At 34.8% G+C, this 15742-nt stretch overlaps 1 protein-coding gene across 8 annotated transcripts in view; it reads left to right on the top strand.

Moving 5' to 3' along the window:
• Nucleotides 1–15742, top strand: part of VPS13B (vacuolar protein sorting 13 homolog B) — a 1055144-nt gene that overhangs the window by 458963 nt on the left and 580439 nt on the right. For all 8 annotated transcript variants that reach the window (XM_056820764.1, XM_056820763.1, XM_056820760.1 and 5 more), the window contains one exon: nt 9020–9147. In XM_056820764.1, the coding sequence (XP_056676742.1) occupies nt 9020–9147 (128 nt within the window). The remainder of the gene's footprint in view (nt 1–9019; nt 9148–15742) is intronic.

Below are 15742 nucleotides of genomic sequence, written 5' to 3'. Positions count from 1 at the left end.
TGGGAGAATGCAGGTTTTCACCTGAAGAATAGTAGCTTAGACCCTTTTCTCTGAAGTCATGAAAGTGTTTATTCAAAGATGTTACAGATAGTGTGGCCAGCAGGTGGAAAAAACCTAGGGCAATGGAATGGCCCAGCTGGGATGGAACTAAGGATTCAATTGCTAGATTTTATTGAGAGTCTTGGGAATTCCTTCCTCCCACCCCTGGGAAATTCTCTGCTGTACCTTAGATTATTCCTCCCATGGGCATTCTAGACTGAAGAATGGGGAAGAGGCAGGAAAAGGACTGGATATGGGCTTGTGAGATTTCCCCTAATCATAAATTTCATGAAAGTCATAAAATTCCCTTAATTTCAAATATCCCCAGTATACATGGATGATGTTCCCTCTCTTGTTCTGTTTGTTGGACTTTCAAGGTTGTTTGAGTGCTTCAGTGTCCTTTCTTAGCCTTGCAAAGTGGAAAAAGTCAGAACTCTTTCAAGTTAGTTCAAGTGCTCCCCCTTCCCTTCAGTCTCAGAATGCTAGGTAATTCCTTAGCAACTGGGAATAATTGGGAAAGCAAAAAGTTTAAGTCTGTATTCTAATGTGCAATATGTGCTAACCAGTAGAAAGCATAAGATCTAAAAGCACCATTAAAAAAAAAAAGATTTCAAAGCACTATTTAAAAGCACCACTTCTCATTCTTTCCTACTGCACAACCACTCCAATTGGTATGGGTAGGTTGTGTGTAGGTTGGAGTCTTAGACAGCAGACCCCATCACTGAAAGAAGTTCACCAACATGGAGCTCAGAAGCCAAGAAAGAGCAGTTTATTCTTTTGCAAAAGGGACATTCCCTAGTTTAGGAGCCTAAGAAATGTCAAAGCATTTATTCCAAAGATTCAATGTATAGGATTTCCCAATCAAAGAAACTATTGACCTCTCCCTTCTCCCACCTTTTGTTCCAGTCAATCTTTGTCATCTTTGACATTTTTAAAAGGTAAGTGAAATGAATTACTAGATAAATGAGTTAGATGTCTAGTTAAAAGATGAGTGAATTACTTGGTTGTAGATTACAACATTTGGTGGATTGTGAGTTGTTCCACCTCTCAAAGCCTTTGAAATGTGAAAGACCATGTTTTTTTGAGGGAGTGGGATGGAAGGGTGATGATCTGGAAGATTTATTTTCCTGTATAATTCAATCAGAAGCAAGGATAGTAGTCTCTCTCTGCCTCCTTCCCTTCTATGTGACCTCTTAGCAAAAACTAAAACAAAACACCCAATTAATCAGTTCTCCCTTCTTCTTGGTCCTGCCTCTTGGTGTCCTTCTTAGAGGAAAAGGAATGATAAGGAAACATCTTTAATAGCCACATTAAATAAGAGAAACTGATTCACATTTTCTTTTCTTTTTAAGGTGATTTTTATTTTATTTTATTTTTTCAAGAGCCCTGAATTGCATGCAACTACAGCAGTAGAAATATAAAGGGTTTCATTTGGGCCTTCTTGAGGGATTTGTTCTACAGAAAAAGCTATTAACTCATCTGACAGATCCAACTCTTACCAAGTGGCATTAGCTTCTCCTGGTTAATTGTGCATTGGTGAAGTGGATGATAACTGATACAAAAGCTGAACTGTGCCTTAGTGATAATTAGTAAAAGTAAGAGTATAACCCTCTTGCGGGTCTCTGTTCCATCTACAGTGTATTCTACTAACAAAGCCTCACCTATCTAATCCAGTGGGGGTGCGGGTGGGGGGGTTGTTTTTTGTTGGTGGGTTGGGTTTGATATTTTTTCTTTAAGCCCTTCTTCCCGTGTCCCTCACCAACCCTTGGTATAGCTTAACTATTTCAGAAGGTTGTCAGATTAAATGTCAGACTGCTTCCCTGAAACATTTTTGTGCTATTGTTTTAAAAAATAATAATATTAAAAAATTGTTGGCATTAATAAAAATGTCAATGTTAAAAAAAGAAGGAAGGGAAAGTATTAACTTCTATCTAGGCTTTTAACACTTCTTATGAGAAAGAAGATTATATCTCATTCCATTGTGAAAGGCTATAAAAGTTTTTAAAAAAAGAAATGTTTATGTTTTATACTTGCAGTAATAAGAGCTCTCTTGGTGTTTATTGAGTAGGGGAATGACATGATCACTTCGCAGGTGTGGAGAAGAGAGGGATGAAGTAGAGTGAGGAGAGATTTGAGACTCAAATTTTGCTTTTGCTAGGAAAATGAAAACTACTATTCTTTTGAAAAAGATCACAGGTTCATTATGAGTCACCATTATGAAAGTACAGCTTGAAAAATTAGTGTATATCTTAGGCTACATCAATGTAAGTCTAATGTCCAAAAAAATGAGAGATAATGATAAAAAGTCTTTGACCTGGAAATAATCTCTAGGATGATTTCTACCAAGTTGTGCGTGGTATAGATGTGTAAATCGGGGCCTAGAGAGTTTATGACTTAATCAAAGTCATACGATTAACATTTAACAGACCTAGACTTTAAAATTTGATTACACCAAGAGCTATCTTGCTTTATCTATTCACATCCCTAGAGTGATTTGGGTATAGTGTTTGGCATATAGTAAATAGCTAAACCTGGTTGAGGGTAACCAATAGGCCTCAAATGCATTGGTGAATTAGTGGGGTGTCCATCCCAGACATGTGAAGACTTGCCCTAACAGAAGGGGTGTGCATGAGAACAGTTTGTTACAAATTCTATGAAATGGAAATAGACACTATAGAGAGCTTAGAGTTTGGTCATTGAGGATGCCAAGGCTATCTACTGCATAATCATCACAAGTCTTTACTTTTGTCTTGCTAGTGCACTTTGATTTCTCTGGAAGAGAAAAGTAGGCCTATAATTTTCTGCAACTCTGCTTCATTTTAATCCAATTCATGTGGGAGTTACAAGACATCATCAGAATTGTCATTTTGCTTCTCTCCCAGTAGGAAGGACAATAGCCAAACAACCCAACCATTCATTCATTTTCTTCTTTCTTTATCCAGTTGAAGAGGTTCACACTTCATGTTTCACAGAACCTAATCTTGTGTGATTGTAGGAAAATTCCTTAACTTATACTTTCCCTCCAGATTGATTAATTCAATAGAGGTTTTAGAGGGACCTTTTCTGATTACATTAATTGGTGGAAGTGGGATGGAACCTGACTCTTTTTTACCATATCTCAGGTCTCCTCAAAAGAATGAAAGCTCCTTGAGGGCATGTATTGTTTCTATTTGTTCTCCATGTCCTCCTGACTTTGGCAAAATACATTATACCTAGTAGGCACATAATAAATATTTGATGAATAATTTACAAAAATAATTTGCTCAGAGTATAAGAAATAGAAAATGGAAGAAGCCAGAGTTGAACTGCAATTCCTTTTAATTCAGAGATTTTTATTCATAAAATCTGGTTCTAAAGTAATTAGAAAAGACAAATTATATATCTTAAATTGCAAACTCCAAAGTGTGTAGTTTTTATGAAATTGTTAGTAGTTTTTGCTGCCCTTTTAATTCTTAGGGACTATTAAGATTTTTTTTTAAAGTATGTTTTAATGTTTGTATTTGTATGTAGTACTTTATTTTGGGGAAGTATTTCAGAGGAATCAGCCACTAACACATGATATACTGCCTCGTGCTCCTGAATCTTGACTCTTCCTCCTTTCAGTATCTTATAGCAAAAGATTCTCATAGTAAAAACAATAAATACATATTTTAAATATACATGACATGTTTTAAAAACAGATTAGTAAATAAATTCTTGATACTATTTGAGTGTTACTAAGTACTCTTTTGACATAACTAATAAAAGCCACATTGAGTAAAGGAACATCACTAATTTATTTTATTTGGTCCAGTGCTTCCCCATGGTTTTGAAAATCTTTCATCAAATGAAATATCAAGCTTATTAATGGCAATATCTTTTAGTTGTTATCAAAGGTCATCTGCTATTGATGAACAGGCCTGAACATGACTTTTTTGAGGGGATAGTATTTTTACCCCCAAAGCTGTAAGTTAACTGATTAACTGATAGAAGGAACTTCAGTAGATCATGGACACATTCACACTTACTATCAAACCACTTCATTGACAGCTGAACAAATGTTCTTGACCTTTTGACACCAATGAATGTCTTTGGCATTTTGGAGATTTTGAATTTCAAAAACATCATACTTTGGTATCATTTGACAAGATTTGATGACATAGGATTATACCTGCTTACTGATACCAATTAACCATTGACATCATTACCTGAACCTTCAGAAAAAGAATGACTTTTTGTTGACATACTGACTATTTCTATAATTGCTACCAGATTTTAGGTCAACCCTGAAAAATCAAAGAAAAAAAGTACTGGTGTCAAGCATTTATTGAAATGTATTGCTAAAATGTGATTCCCAGTTAATTCTGGTGTCTGCTCTGTTTAGATATAGGCCATATGGGTTAATTTTTTTCTTCATCTGAGTTATTTACCAAGAAAGAGTACTTCTTATAAATTATCCTTAGATCTGACTTCATGTCCAAATGAAAGGAATCATCTGTGAATATTAATGCATTTGTTTTTAAAAGGATATTTGATCAATAATGGAACATTTTAATTGCCTTCTCTTTGTCAAGTACTGTGATAAGTAAAAATTAGAGATACAAAGAAAGGGGAAACACAGTTTCTGCCACAGCAAGTTTACAATTCAATGGATGTCATTAATTTAATTCTGAGAATTGTGAAGGTTTTCATATCAGAAAGTTGTTTTCTGTTTGGTAAATTAGGGGGAAAGACTTTGTCAAACTGTATGAGAAGAACTTCTGATAAAAATGGATTTGCTAATATTTTTCCAAGATAATTTTAGGGTTTTGAGGAGAGAAGTTTTAGTACCAACATAAGTTGTTGTCATAATGTTCTATTACATTTGTAGGACCAAAGGATTCGATTCCTTTTAATTTGGGTCTAGTATAGACCCTACCCCAGTTCCCTCCATTCTTTAGTTCCTTTATTATAATGAGTAAACATTTGATACCTTTTTTTTTCTTTTTGCAGAGTTATGAGAGGACGGTAGGGACTATGCAACACTTTTTGTTTTTGAGTCATGCCCAACTCTTTATGATCCCATTTGGGGTTCATTAGACCTAGTTAATTAATGTTCATTGCTTGTTATAATAGGACACTCGAGTAAGTGAAAAGGTCAGGGAGATCCCTAAATGGCTCCCAAAGTACAAGTTGAGAGGTTGTTTTAGGCTTCCTGGGCAATGAGTAAAGTTTAGTGGGGAGAGGTACTGAGTAAAGGTCTCAAGCTTTGTCACTGTCCATTGTACCTCTGGAACATAATTCCCTCTTTGAGCTTTTGGGATTTCTTTTGAAGAGTTAGAGATTGAATAGTATTTCTATTGTAAGAAACAATATTTATTGTACTATAAGAAACAAGGAATATTATGAATACACAGTACCATGGAAGGACTTATGACTTTATGCAAAATGATATTAGTAGAGCCAGGAAAAACATATACAACTACAGTAATGTAAATGCAAAGGACAACCATCCCAAAATGAACAAAAATAAATGTTTTTAAATTCTAAAAAATAAACTTTTCTTCAAAGAAGAGATAAAACCTTTCACTTTTTAGATATGAAGGGAGGGATTAGTATGAACATAAAATGTCTCTTTTTTAAAATATAAAATATATTGATCAATTTTACTTGATCAACTTTACAAAATTATTGATCAACTTTACAAAATACTTTACTCTTATTTTTCAAGATGGCTTTTAGTAGGGGAGAGGAGTGAGTTATGGGAGAAATTTAGGCAATATAAAAACAAAAAGATAAATAAAAATCTTTTTTTAAAAAACTTGTGACTTTGTATAGCTCTCGTGAATTAATAAATTCTTGATTGCTTTTTTTTTTAAATGATGGCACTGCAAACCTTAGTAGAAATATACATTTACCAGACATTTGGGCACAGCTGGAAATCATTGCTTAGCAGTAGTATAGAGTTTGAATAAGAGGAGTGTTATGGATGAAGACTGACAGAGTTCTAAGAGTTCCATTGCATAGCACTTACCTGTCTATGTAATACCTTCTTGTAGACTTTGTTATAGTTTCTTTTTAAAAATACCATTCTAATGTCAACCATTTGTCTCTCATTAAATGTTATAAAATACAAAATGTTTGAAAGTAAAATCTATTCCAAACTTATAAGAAAGAGCTATGTTAAAAAAATAATAGGTTGGAACCTATCACAGGAATTTTGCCAATAATGATTGGACTTGTTTAAAAAGAAAAAAAATTATAAAGTTGTTTCTTTCAAAGTGGGGAAAATTATTTTTTCCTTGATGATTTTATAATTCTCTTGGCTATATCACAAATTTAGAAGAATAATTATTCTTTTACAGTGATACTACATGTGGTTTTTTATTTGTAGCTCATGGCTTTTTAAGACTTCTAATTTTGGCATGAGAATTACTATGTTTTACCTGACTCCATAATGCATATATTACAGATGGTTCCTTTGCATGATAATGAGTGCAGATGTAGTTCCAGAATTACATGTTGAGAACTTAAGTAGTCAATTTTCAGCTTCTCTTTCTAAGAAATTATTGTTAAATTTAAGACATGGAATTGGACTCAATTTGATAGTCTTAGAAAAGAAGTATTGAACACTAATTTGGGAGTGTGAGCATATTTCCTTGTTGAAGTAAACATAGTCTGATGCTTCAAACAAAATATATGTACCCAGATCTCTTTTTAATTTAATTCAGTGTGGCTAAGGTACTTAAAAGAAAAATCCAAAAAGGCCACCAGACCCTGGAAAACCTAGCAATGTTGGGTATTGTTTATAGGTGGAAACAACCATATACATTTAAATTGTTGATGAGATAAATTATCATATTGTTTTTATCTTTGTGTCTCTAGCATCTAGTACAGTGAAAGTCACTTAAAATATATTTCTTGATTTGGATTCAATTCAGTTATCCCAGGGAAATCTTTGATGTACCTGATTATCAAAAAAAAGTTATAATTATTTATCAATAAATTAATCACATTTATATAGAATTCATGATTTATAAAATATTTTCATCCAAACCATCCTTTAAGACAGTTATAATTATGTTCATTTTATTGATGGAGAAATTTAGGGTCATATAAAAGTTAAGTATCTTACCTTTGTACATGTAGTTAGTAAGTAGTTTAACTTTGAGTCAGCTATAGATTTCATTTAGTTTTGTTTTTTTCTATTTCACCACATTAGACTATGTTGCCTCTGCTTCCAAACCCAGTGCAGGCTCATATATTCTCAGAGATGACTCCAAAAGCAGACTTTGGGGATAAGCTGGGGAGATACAGTGATGGCCCATCAAAGATGCATCTCTTTCATGCCGTACCATTGCCAAAGGATATAAATTTGCCTCCTTTCATTTTTCCCCTCCATTGTTTATCCCTACTCTCCACCTTTTCTTTTCCTCTCTTTTCCTTTCCCTCTAACTCTTCTTCCCTTTCTCTCCCTCATTCTTTCATGTTCTCTTATTGTACTAATTTATAAAGCAAGCATAAGGGTTAAAGTAGTGGTCACTGACTTCTAAATATTATGCCTAAACCAAAAAAACAAAAAAAAAACAAACAACTGTTAGCAGCTTTTATTTATAACAAGAAAGAGAAAGAGTTGGAGAATGAAATGTGGGAGGGAAAGAGGTAAGGAGTTGCCTAACCTACTCTGTGTTAATCCCATGAAATTCAGCTCCCTCCCTGACAAAGTTCCAATCTCCATGTGGAAGTCCGAGTTACCTACCAGCAAGCTGATGCAGGATCCAAGGAAAAGAGTCTCTCCAGAGAACTCATGCTGAAGGGAGTGTCCCACTGAAGCACCAGCGAGCAGAGAGGGTCAATATGCCAGCAAGGCAGAAATCTCTCTAAGCCAGAAGTCCAAAGGAGCAGTCCTCCAAAGAAGTCCAAAGGAGAAGTGATGAGGACAGGAAGTTCTGGACTTTTTATAGTCCTTTTTCCACATCACTTCCTGTCTCTTCCCCTCTTCACAGGGGCCAGTCACAGCTCCCAAATTGCTTAGCACTGGTCAGGGAGGCCATGAGATCCACCTCTCATCCTCTGAGGGTATTAACTCTTATCAAAGGATTCACAAATTTCTGACTGAGTTAAAAGAGTGGAGCTCTCTAAGTTAGTGATTTGTGAATTCTCTTACTTACTGGATGATGAACAAAGTATTCAGTAGGGATTTCTTGATTTATTAATTCAAAGTAGAAAAAGAGAATAAAGAATTCTCTTTCACAATACTGTTATATCTCATATTATTATATTAGACTGTGTTGTTTTCTCTATATCATGTTGTCATATTGTATTATATTATTTATATATGTGATTAAATTATTTACCAAGCACAGAAATACAAATAGAAAAGTAGAAGTTCATGATCCCAAGGAGCTCTAGTACCAGTTAAGTAGATACAAAACACAATCAAAGTCCAACATAAATTTGAGAAATATGAGAGCATCTCTTTGCCAGTGAAGTAGGAAATTGGTACATTTATACAGAGAATTTTTAAAAGTTTTTTAACTCTGTTTTTAAGAAACAAAAAAATTAGAGCTTGAATTATTCCAATGATCCAGGATAATTCTGAGGGACTTATGAAAAAGAATGCTATCCACCTCTGGAGAAAGAACTTTTGGAATAGAAATGCATATGAAAACATATGATTTATCACTTGTTTATTTGGGTATATGATTTAGGGTTTTGATTTTATAAGATTATCCATTTACAAAAATGAATAATATGGAAATAAGTTTTGCATGAAAATATATGTATAATCTAGATTGAATTCCTTGTAAGCTTTGGAAAATTTATGTGGAAATTTATTATTAAAACAAAATAAAGAATTTTTTTTAAAAGACCTAGCATTTGCTAATGTTAGCCAGTTTAGGTTATAAAATACTGAATTTCACTGTTTCCAGAAAGCAATTTTGATATTTAAAAAACCCTACATGTATCTATGACCTCACAAAACTGAAAATTTCAGGCAAATATTCTTTCTTTTCCTTAGAATCACGACCATTGTCAGTACCAGTGAAAGCTGTGATGAGTATAAGTGAAACCTGCAGAAGTCCTGAGGAGAGAATGAAAGAGTTTATTGGGATAATATGGAATGCAGTAAAGCGACTTACACTACAGGTAAAGTAACCACGAGGGGGAAATATCATATATCTTTCATTTTCATATCATTTTTCTGGAGACAGCATGAGTGAGACAGACTGCAGTCCATGGTGTTAGACTGCTTGAGTTCTACCTTTTGTCCCGGAGTGGCTCTATGTGACCCTGAACAAGATATCTCACTTCTCAGTGTGCAAGGCACTCTCAGTTTCTGAGAATGTGCTGACCTTCATTAGTATAGGGAAATTCCTCAGCCGAGAGTTCCCTCTAAAAATGGTATCATAGGTCTAGACCTTATCTTTACCCATTTTTTGGATTTCAACACTTTTAATGTCTGTTTTAGAAATTTTATCTTGTATTCACATGAATGTATTGTTTCTCTAGTTGGAGAATAATAATTTAATTCTTTGTTGGAGTTGAATAGAACCCTGTAGTAAACTTGAATAAACTTGACTTTTTGAATGTCAGTTTATATGTATATATACATGTATATATATATATTTTTTTTTCTGCTTGTTACAAATAAAATAACAACCATAAAATAATTTACATGATTAAAAAGCAATTTTTTTCTACATCTGTATATTTTTATATAATTTTAAAGACTATAAATATTAAAGATGAATAGTATAGTACTTAGGATATTATTGAGGTAAGAATCCCAAACTCAATTTGAATAAAGACATTATTAAATTATTTTCATTGTTTAAATTTAAAATTTTTTAAATGTGTATTTTTTTCATGACATTGAAGTGTTTGTAGGACCTGCCTCAGAGGCCATCTCACCCAATTTGCACCTGGAAAAAATGTCCCTTCTGCAACAATTCCAGATTGCCACCTTTGTTTAAAAACCTCTATTGAGGGAAAATTATTCCTCCTGAGGTACCCCATTCAACATTTGGAAATCTCTAATATTTGAGTAAGTTTTCATTGACTTTTGCAATTTTCATCATTTCCTCCTTCTTGACAAACAATCTGAGAGTGATTGGTACCAAAAACAGTCTGAGTTCCAATTGAGCATGCAGCGATATTACTCAGACCTGAAGTAGGGTCAGGATATTGGGAAGTTCAGACCAGCAAAGCAATGATTAAACTTACTCAAGTACCTTTGGGGTGAAGGCTTGCTGAGCCCTTTTCAGGCTTTGGTGCCTAACTGCCACTCCATTCTCTCCTGTAGCTCTAAGAAGTTCTTGTATGTGCATATAGAGCAGCCATACCCTGCTAAACCATCTTGGCAGGTGAGCTGAGGGAAACAAAAGGCCTCAAATCCAATTGTTATTTAAGGGGGAATCTATCTTAGGTACATGAAATTTTCCCTAAGTGGAAAGGGGTGTGGATGAGAACAGTTTGTCCCAGTGGCCATGAAAGCTGCAGAAGCAGGTATTGTGGAGTGCCTTAAAGCTTGGTTAAACATTGAATAAGCCAATGTCATTTTCTTAAACCTGAGCCATCATGACTTTTGTCTTGCGACTATATCTTTGGGCTATAAAGTATGGACATTATAGTCCCTTTTTTAGTGTAATTCCAAATTACTTTGTAGTAATTACTTTGGAATACATTACAGTGCATCAATATGCTTATTTTCCAACAATTTCTACAACGTTAACTCTTTCCATCTTTTGTCATCTTTGCCAGTTTGCAGGATGTGATGAGAAACTTTCCAAATGTCATTTTCGTTTTCTTATTAATTCTTTGAAGCAGCCTATTTCTAGGGAAGTTATATAAGGTTTGTGTTCTCTTCAATTTTATCAACAGAGGCAACTAAGGAGCACAGTGGATAGAGCATAAGTCAGGAGGATTGGGTTCAAATATATCCTCACACACTTTCTAGTTAGGTGATCCTTGACAAATCACTTAACCCCAGGCACCTGGCCCTTGTTCTTCTTAGAATTGTTAATAAGACAGAAGGTAAGGGATTAAAAGATCAAACAAAGGGTATCAGTGACCTAAGAAACTTAATATTCACAGAAGGAACTTGTGACTAACTGATGCAAGAAGCTATTGTATCATCTTTTAAAATGCTAATAAAAGAACCAGGCCATTTTGCCTTCTTGGAAGTGTTAGGGTCCCAGTTTTCGCCCACCACCACCATGGAAGACCAATAGACAATGCAATTAGCAAAGGGGTCATTTATTGATTTGGTGTGCACCAAGGGAGCTCAGCAAAGGAGTTCCAATTGTAGCTTGTGGATGCTGGAATTTATATACCCTCCAATATGTATGGCCCCCCAGGCCTTATATGGTACATACCATTGTTGGAATTGTAAAGATTAAAATTTAGGAATATGGGGAGACTGAGGCAGGTAGAAATTAGTTTCTCTCTGCAAGGAGTATTATATTTTTAGAGGTTTATTAAGGATTAAAGAAAATACAGGATAAGGAAAATGTGCCTAGGCCAGAGGCCTAGACAAGACCTCACCTACATTATGGAAAGAGCCACGTCTGCTCCAAAACAGAAGTCCAAAAAGAGAGAGAGAGCTCAAAAGCATTTGCAATCAGCTTAAGTACCTTCTCAATCTCACCCACTTCAGAATTCAATGAGATTACAAAGCATTTTGGGGAAGTGGAGCAAGGACTTGTGGGGATTGAAGTCCAGAGTTCAAATCTCAATTTTACAGAATGTTGCCGGCATTTATGCCCCACCCAAGTTCTTATCTGGAACTTACTGCTGCTGGGACCTTAACATATTTATGCTTCTGAACTTCCAAGGCCAGGCAGTTTCCTTCCTCAGAAGCAAATTCTTTGTTGCTGAATGTAAATTTAAATACCAAGTATTAAGTGTCATAAGGAAATAAGGATGAAGAGAGAATATTTATAAAAAATTTTGGAGGGAAATATTGTCCTTCCTTTATAAAAGGACATTTTGCCTTTGGGTTTTTTCCTTATTAGCCATAATTCAAACTTAATGTGTTATTTCAATTTTTTTTAACTGGAAAATAGTTCCCATGTAGTTCCAAGAAGGTATTAGGCTCAAGTCATTTGAATAAATTTCAAAAATACCTTTCAGTAAAAAAGGAGGTAGACTGAAAAGTTAATAAGCTGTCTAAAGAAAGCTATTGAATTTAAAGAGTAGAATTTAGAAGACTTTTGAGGTTGGTTCCTGGACCTAAGAAATATAACCATAGCTATTGAATATGCTACTTTTGATACATTGAGATAGTAGCATTTAGATGTATTTTATACCACCATTGCAAAGGAAATATAATCTTTTGAATGTCTAGTAATTTTTTTTTTCCATTTAAAGCTTGGTTGTGGAACTTTGTCTCTATTGACTCTTGAAAGGTAAAAGTGTTGCTACTTACTGCCCTTTTTTAGTAATCTTATAATCTCTCAAGGATTCATTTATTATTTTTATGGAGATTACTTCCAAATCTATTTATCTAGTCTCTTTATTGAGCTCCTGTGTCACCATCAACCTTTTGGACATTTACAGCTAGATATCCAGGAGCTAGGTGACATAGTAGACAAGTGTTCTGGGCCTGGAGTCAGGAAGACTTACTCTTCCTGGGTTCATATCTGGCCTCTGATTCTTAATAGCTGTGTAACCCTGGGCAAATCATTTTGCCCTAGTTTCCTCATATGTAAAAAGAGCTAGAGGAAGAAATGACAAACTGTCCCAATATCTTTGCTAAGAAAACTTCAAATGGGGTCACAAAGTATTAGACAGAGCTAAAACTTAACAAATATGAAATGGTCAAAATCAACATGTCCTTAATGTAATTATTTTTCTCTCCAAATCTATACTTCTTTCTAATTTTTCTCTTCTTTTGAAGGTTCTACCATTTTCTAGTCGAGCAGGGTCAAAATTTCATAACATTATTTTTTTCTTCTTTGTCATCCCTCTCTTCATTTGTAAATATTTGCAGCTTCTTCCTCCAGAATATCTTTTGAATCTGTCCCATTTTCTTCACTGAGATGTTCATTCCCCAGTTTTTGGTGTTCTCTACCCTCCTATCTCCAAAACTTTTCCTTTGTATTTCCTCCACATAAATTTTGTGTAGACTTATATTATACATTATGTTTTCCCTCTGTAGAGTTTTAGCTTCTTGAGGGAGATGTCCAATGGGCAGTTTCATCTTGTCTTTGTCTTTACAACCACTGACGTCTTGCCGCTGCGCGTGTGAACGCCGACACCAGGCCACAACCGCACCTCCCGTAACAACTGGCGTCCCAGGCCCCATGTGCCACACACTGTGAGCCTCAGCCTTTGGACTCCAAAGCCACATGAGGGTGCATCAATAAATGATAATACACAAAGACAATTGTCATTCTCGGTCACCGAGAGACTAACACTACATAGTATCTGACTTATAGTAGGTATCCAAAACATGCTTGTCGAATTGATTCCACACATACTTAGTGTGGAGGTGTGTATTAAATAGATATAATATATGTCTTAGAAATAATAATTCAGTGCTAAATGAGAGATATATGATTATTCATTTATTGAACCTGGCAAGCACATCTTTTACACATTACATATAGTCTTACGTACTGAGGGACACAAATATGTGCATAAAATACTTGTATATGTACATATATATATATATTTTATATATGTATGCTTGCAGTTATGTACAATTGCAAGGCCTCAGCACATAATAAGAATACAATATATTCATATCTAGGAGGACTTGGATATAATATAACACTAAATCTATACAAAGTACTATGGAAAAAAGAAACATGTTAAGAAAAACAAAAGACCTCATTTTGAATTTTAGGTTTGACACTTAACTAGCTATGTCATTTATCATCTCAGGATTTCAGCTTTCTTATTTGTATAATTAGGGAATTGGGGAAGGTGATTTCTGAAGTCCTTTCTAGCTTTGACCTTTTATTTAGAGATCACTTCTACCTACACTGAAGGATAGAATTTGACATCAGTAAAAATGATAGGATATGAACAGGTGGAAATTGATTGTGGCAGGAAGAGAGCATTCTAGGTACAGGGAAACGTATTAGTAAGGGTACAGAGTAATAGAGAAGCAGTATGGCATACTACTGAGCATTAGCTACTGAGTCTGAAGACTTGGTTTTCAATCTTTCCTCCCATGCATACTAAATATGAATGCAGGCAAGTCACAACTTCTGAGTGTTCCAAGGAATTTTGTAAGAACATATGCCATAGACGGAGTTATAGATCTATATCTTTGAAGGGAGTTTCCACACCACAGATTCACAATGGTAATGAAATCATAGGAATGCCTTCCTATTCCCTACCTCTCTGCCCTCCCCACCCCAAAAAGATTATGACATTATGGAATTTGTATAAGAAATAACAAGTTATCTCCTTTGACTACAACATAGAGAAAAAGGTCAGAAATATTTTGAATTTATGTTGAAAAGATTTGTAATACAGATTTGAAGGATATTAAATATCAAACTAAGTACTCTGCACCTGATTTGGTACTTAGCATAAAACTGTTGAATATGACTCAACATTGGAGTGACACAATCAGATCCATGGTTTAGGAAAATGAATCTGGCAATGTATTTATTATGAGTTGAAATGGAGAAGAAGAGTCAAGTGAAGAACCTATTAAGAGGCAATGAATAAGAGTTGCCTCAACATATCAGCTAACTGGATGTGGGAAGAAGTGAAAGGAAAGGAACAGAGGCCTTAAAGATGAATGTGAAGTCACACCAAGGAGAGTGCATGGTTGTGCATTTGGCAATGATGAGAAAGTCTTGAAGAGGTTCAAGATAATAAATGCCTTTGTATTCATGCTGCACAAGTAGTAAAGATAGGACATCTAAGATGAAGGTATCTAGTGGGCATTTAGATATTCATTTGAAGCATTATATTATACTTTTGTAGAATGTTGAGGGTTATATTCTAAAAATATTTTTAATTTCCTTTCCATCCACATCCTTGAAACAAAGGTGAACTTAACAGATCATTCTATATTAGTGGCATTAAGAAGGATATTATTTTATGTGTTTGCCAGGTCTGCATCCTTCTGGATATTCACTCTCTCATGCATTTTCCTTACTGTCCAAAATTGTTTTCCCTTGTTTCTTTTCTCTCATTTCATTCCTTCATTGGATGGCAAACCACTGCAATCAATTTCTTAATTTCTCTTACCAGTCTTTCCCTAATCTTTACTCCATCCCACACTCAGCTCCCAAGGTCAGTTTATTTTTTTTTTTTAAATACAGTTTTGACTGTGTCATCTTCCTACCCAAGGAGCTCAGGTGGTTTCTTATTACCTTTGGGATCAATTATAAAGACCTCCATTGGGCATTTCAAGCCCTTTATAATTTGGCATCTTTTTACATTTCCATCCCTCTGACCACTGGCTTTTCTCTTCACATACGCAATCAAACTACTCTGGTTTACTTTCAGTTCCTCAAACTTGACTTGATTTCCCTTCTCTGTACTTTTGTGCAGTGTGTCCTCATGCCTGGGTTATCATCCCCTCATCTCTGCCTCTTAATTTCCCTGTTTACATTCAAGACTCGGCTCAAATCTCACTTTCTGCAGGAGCCTTTTCACAGTCCTCTATCTGTGATTTTCAGTTTGCCTTCATCTACTTTGTATATATACTCTGAGTATCTTTATTTATGTGTTTTGTGGAAGAACCTTATTTAAATATACACTCCTTGAAAGCAGG

Source organism: Monodelphis domestica, chromosome 3 (genome assembly GCF_027887165.1).
Source record: "Monodelphis domestica isolate mMonDom1 chromosome 3, mMonDom1.pri, whole genome shotgun sequence".
In the NCBI taxonomy this organism is placed as follows: Eukaryota; Metazoa; Chordata; class Mammalia; order Didelphimorphia; family Didelphidae; genus Monodelphis; species Monodelphis domestica.
Note: the sequence above shows the minus strand (reverse complement) of the source record. Positions and strands in the feature narration are given on the sequence as shown.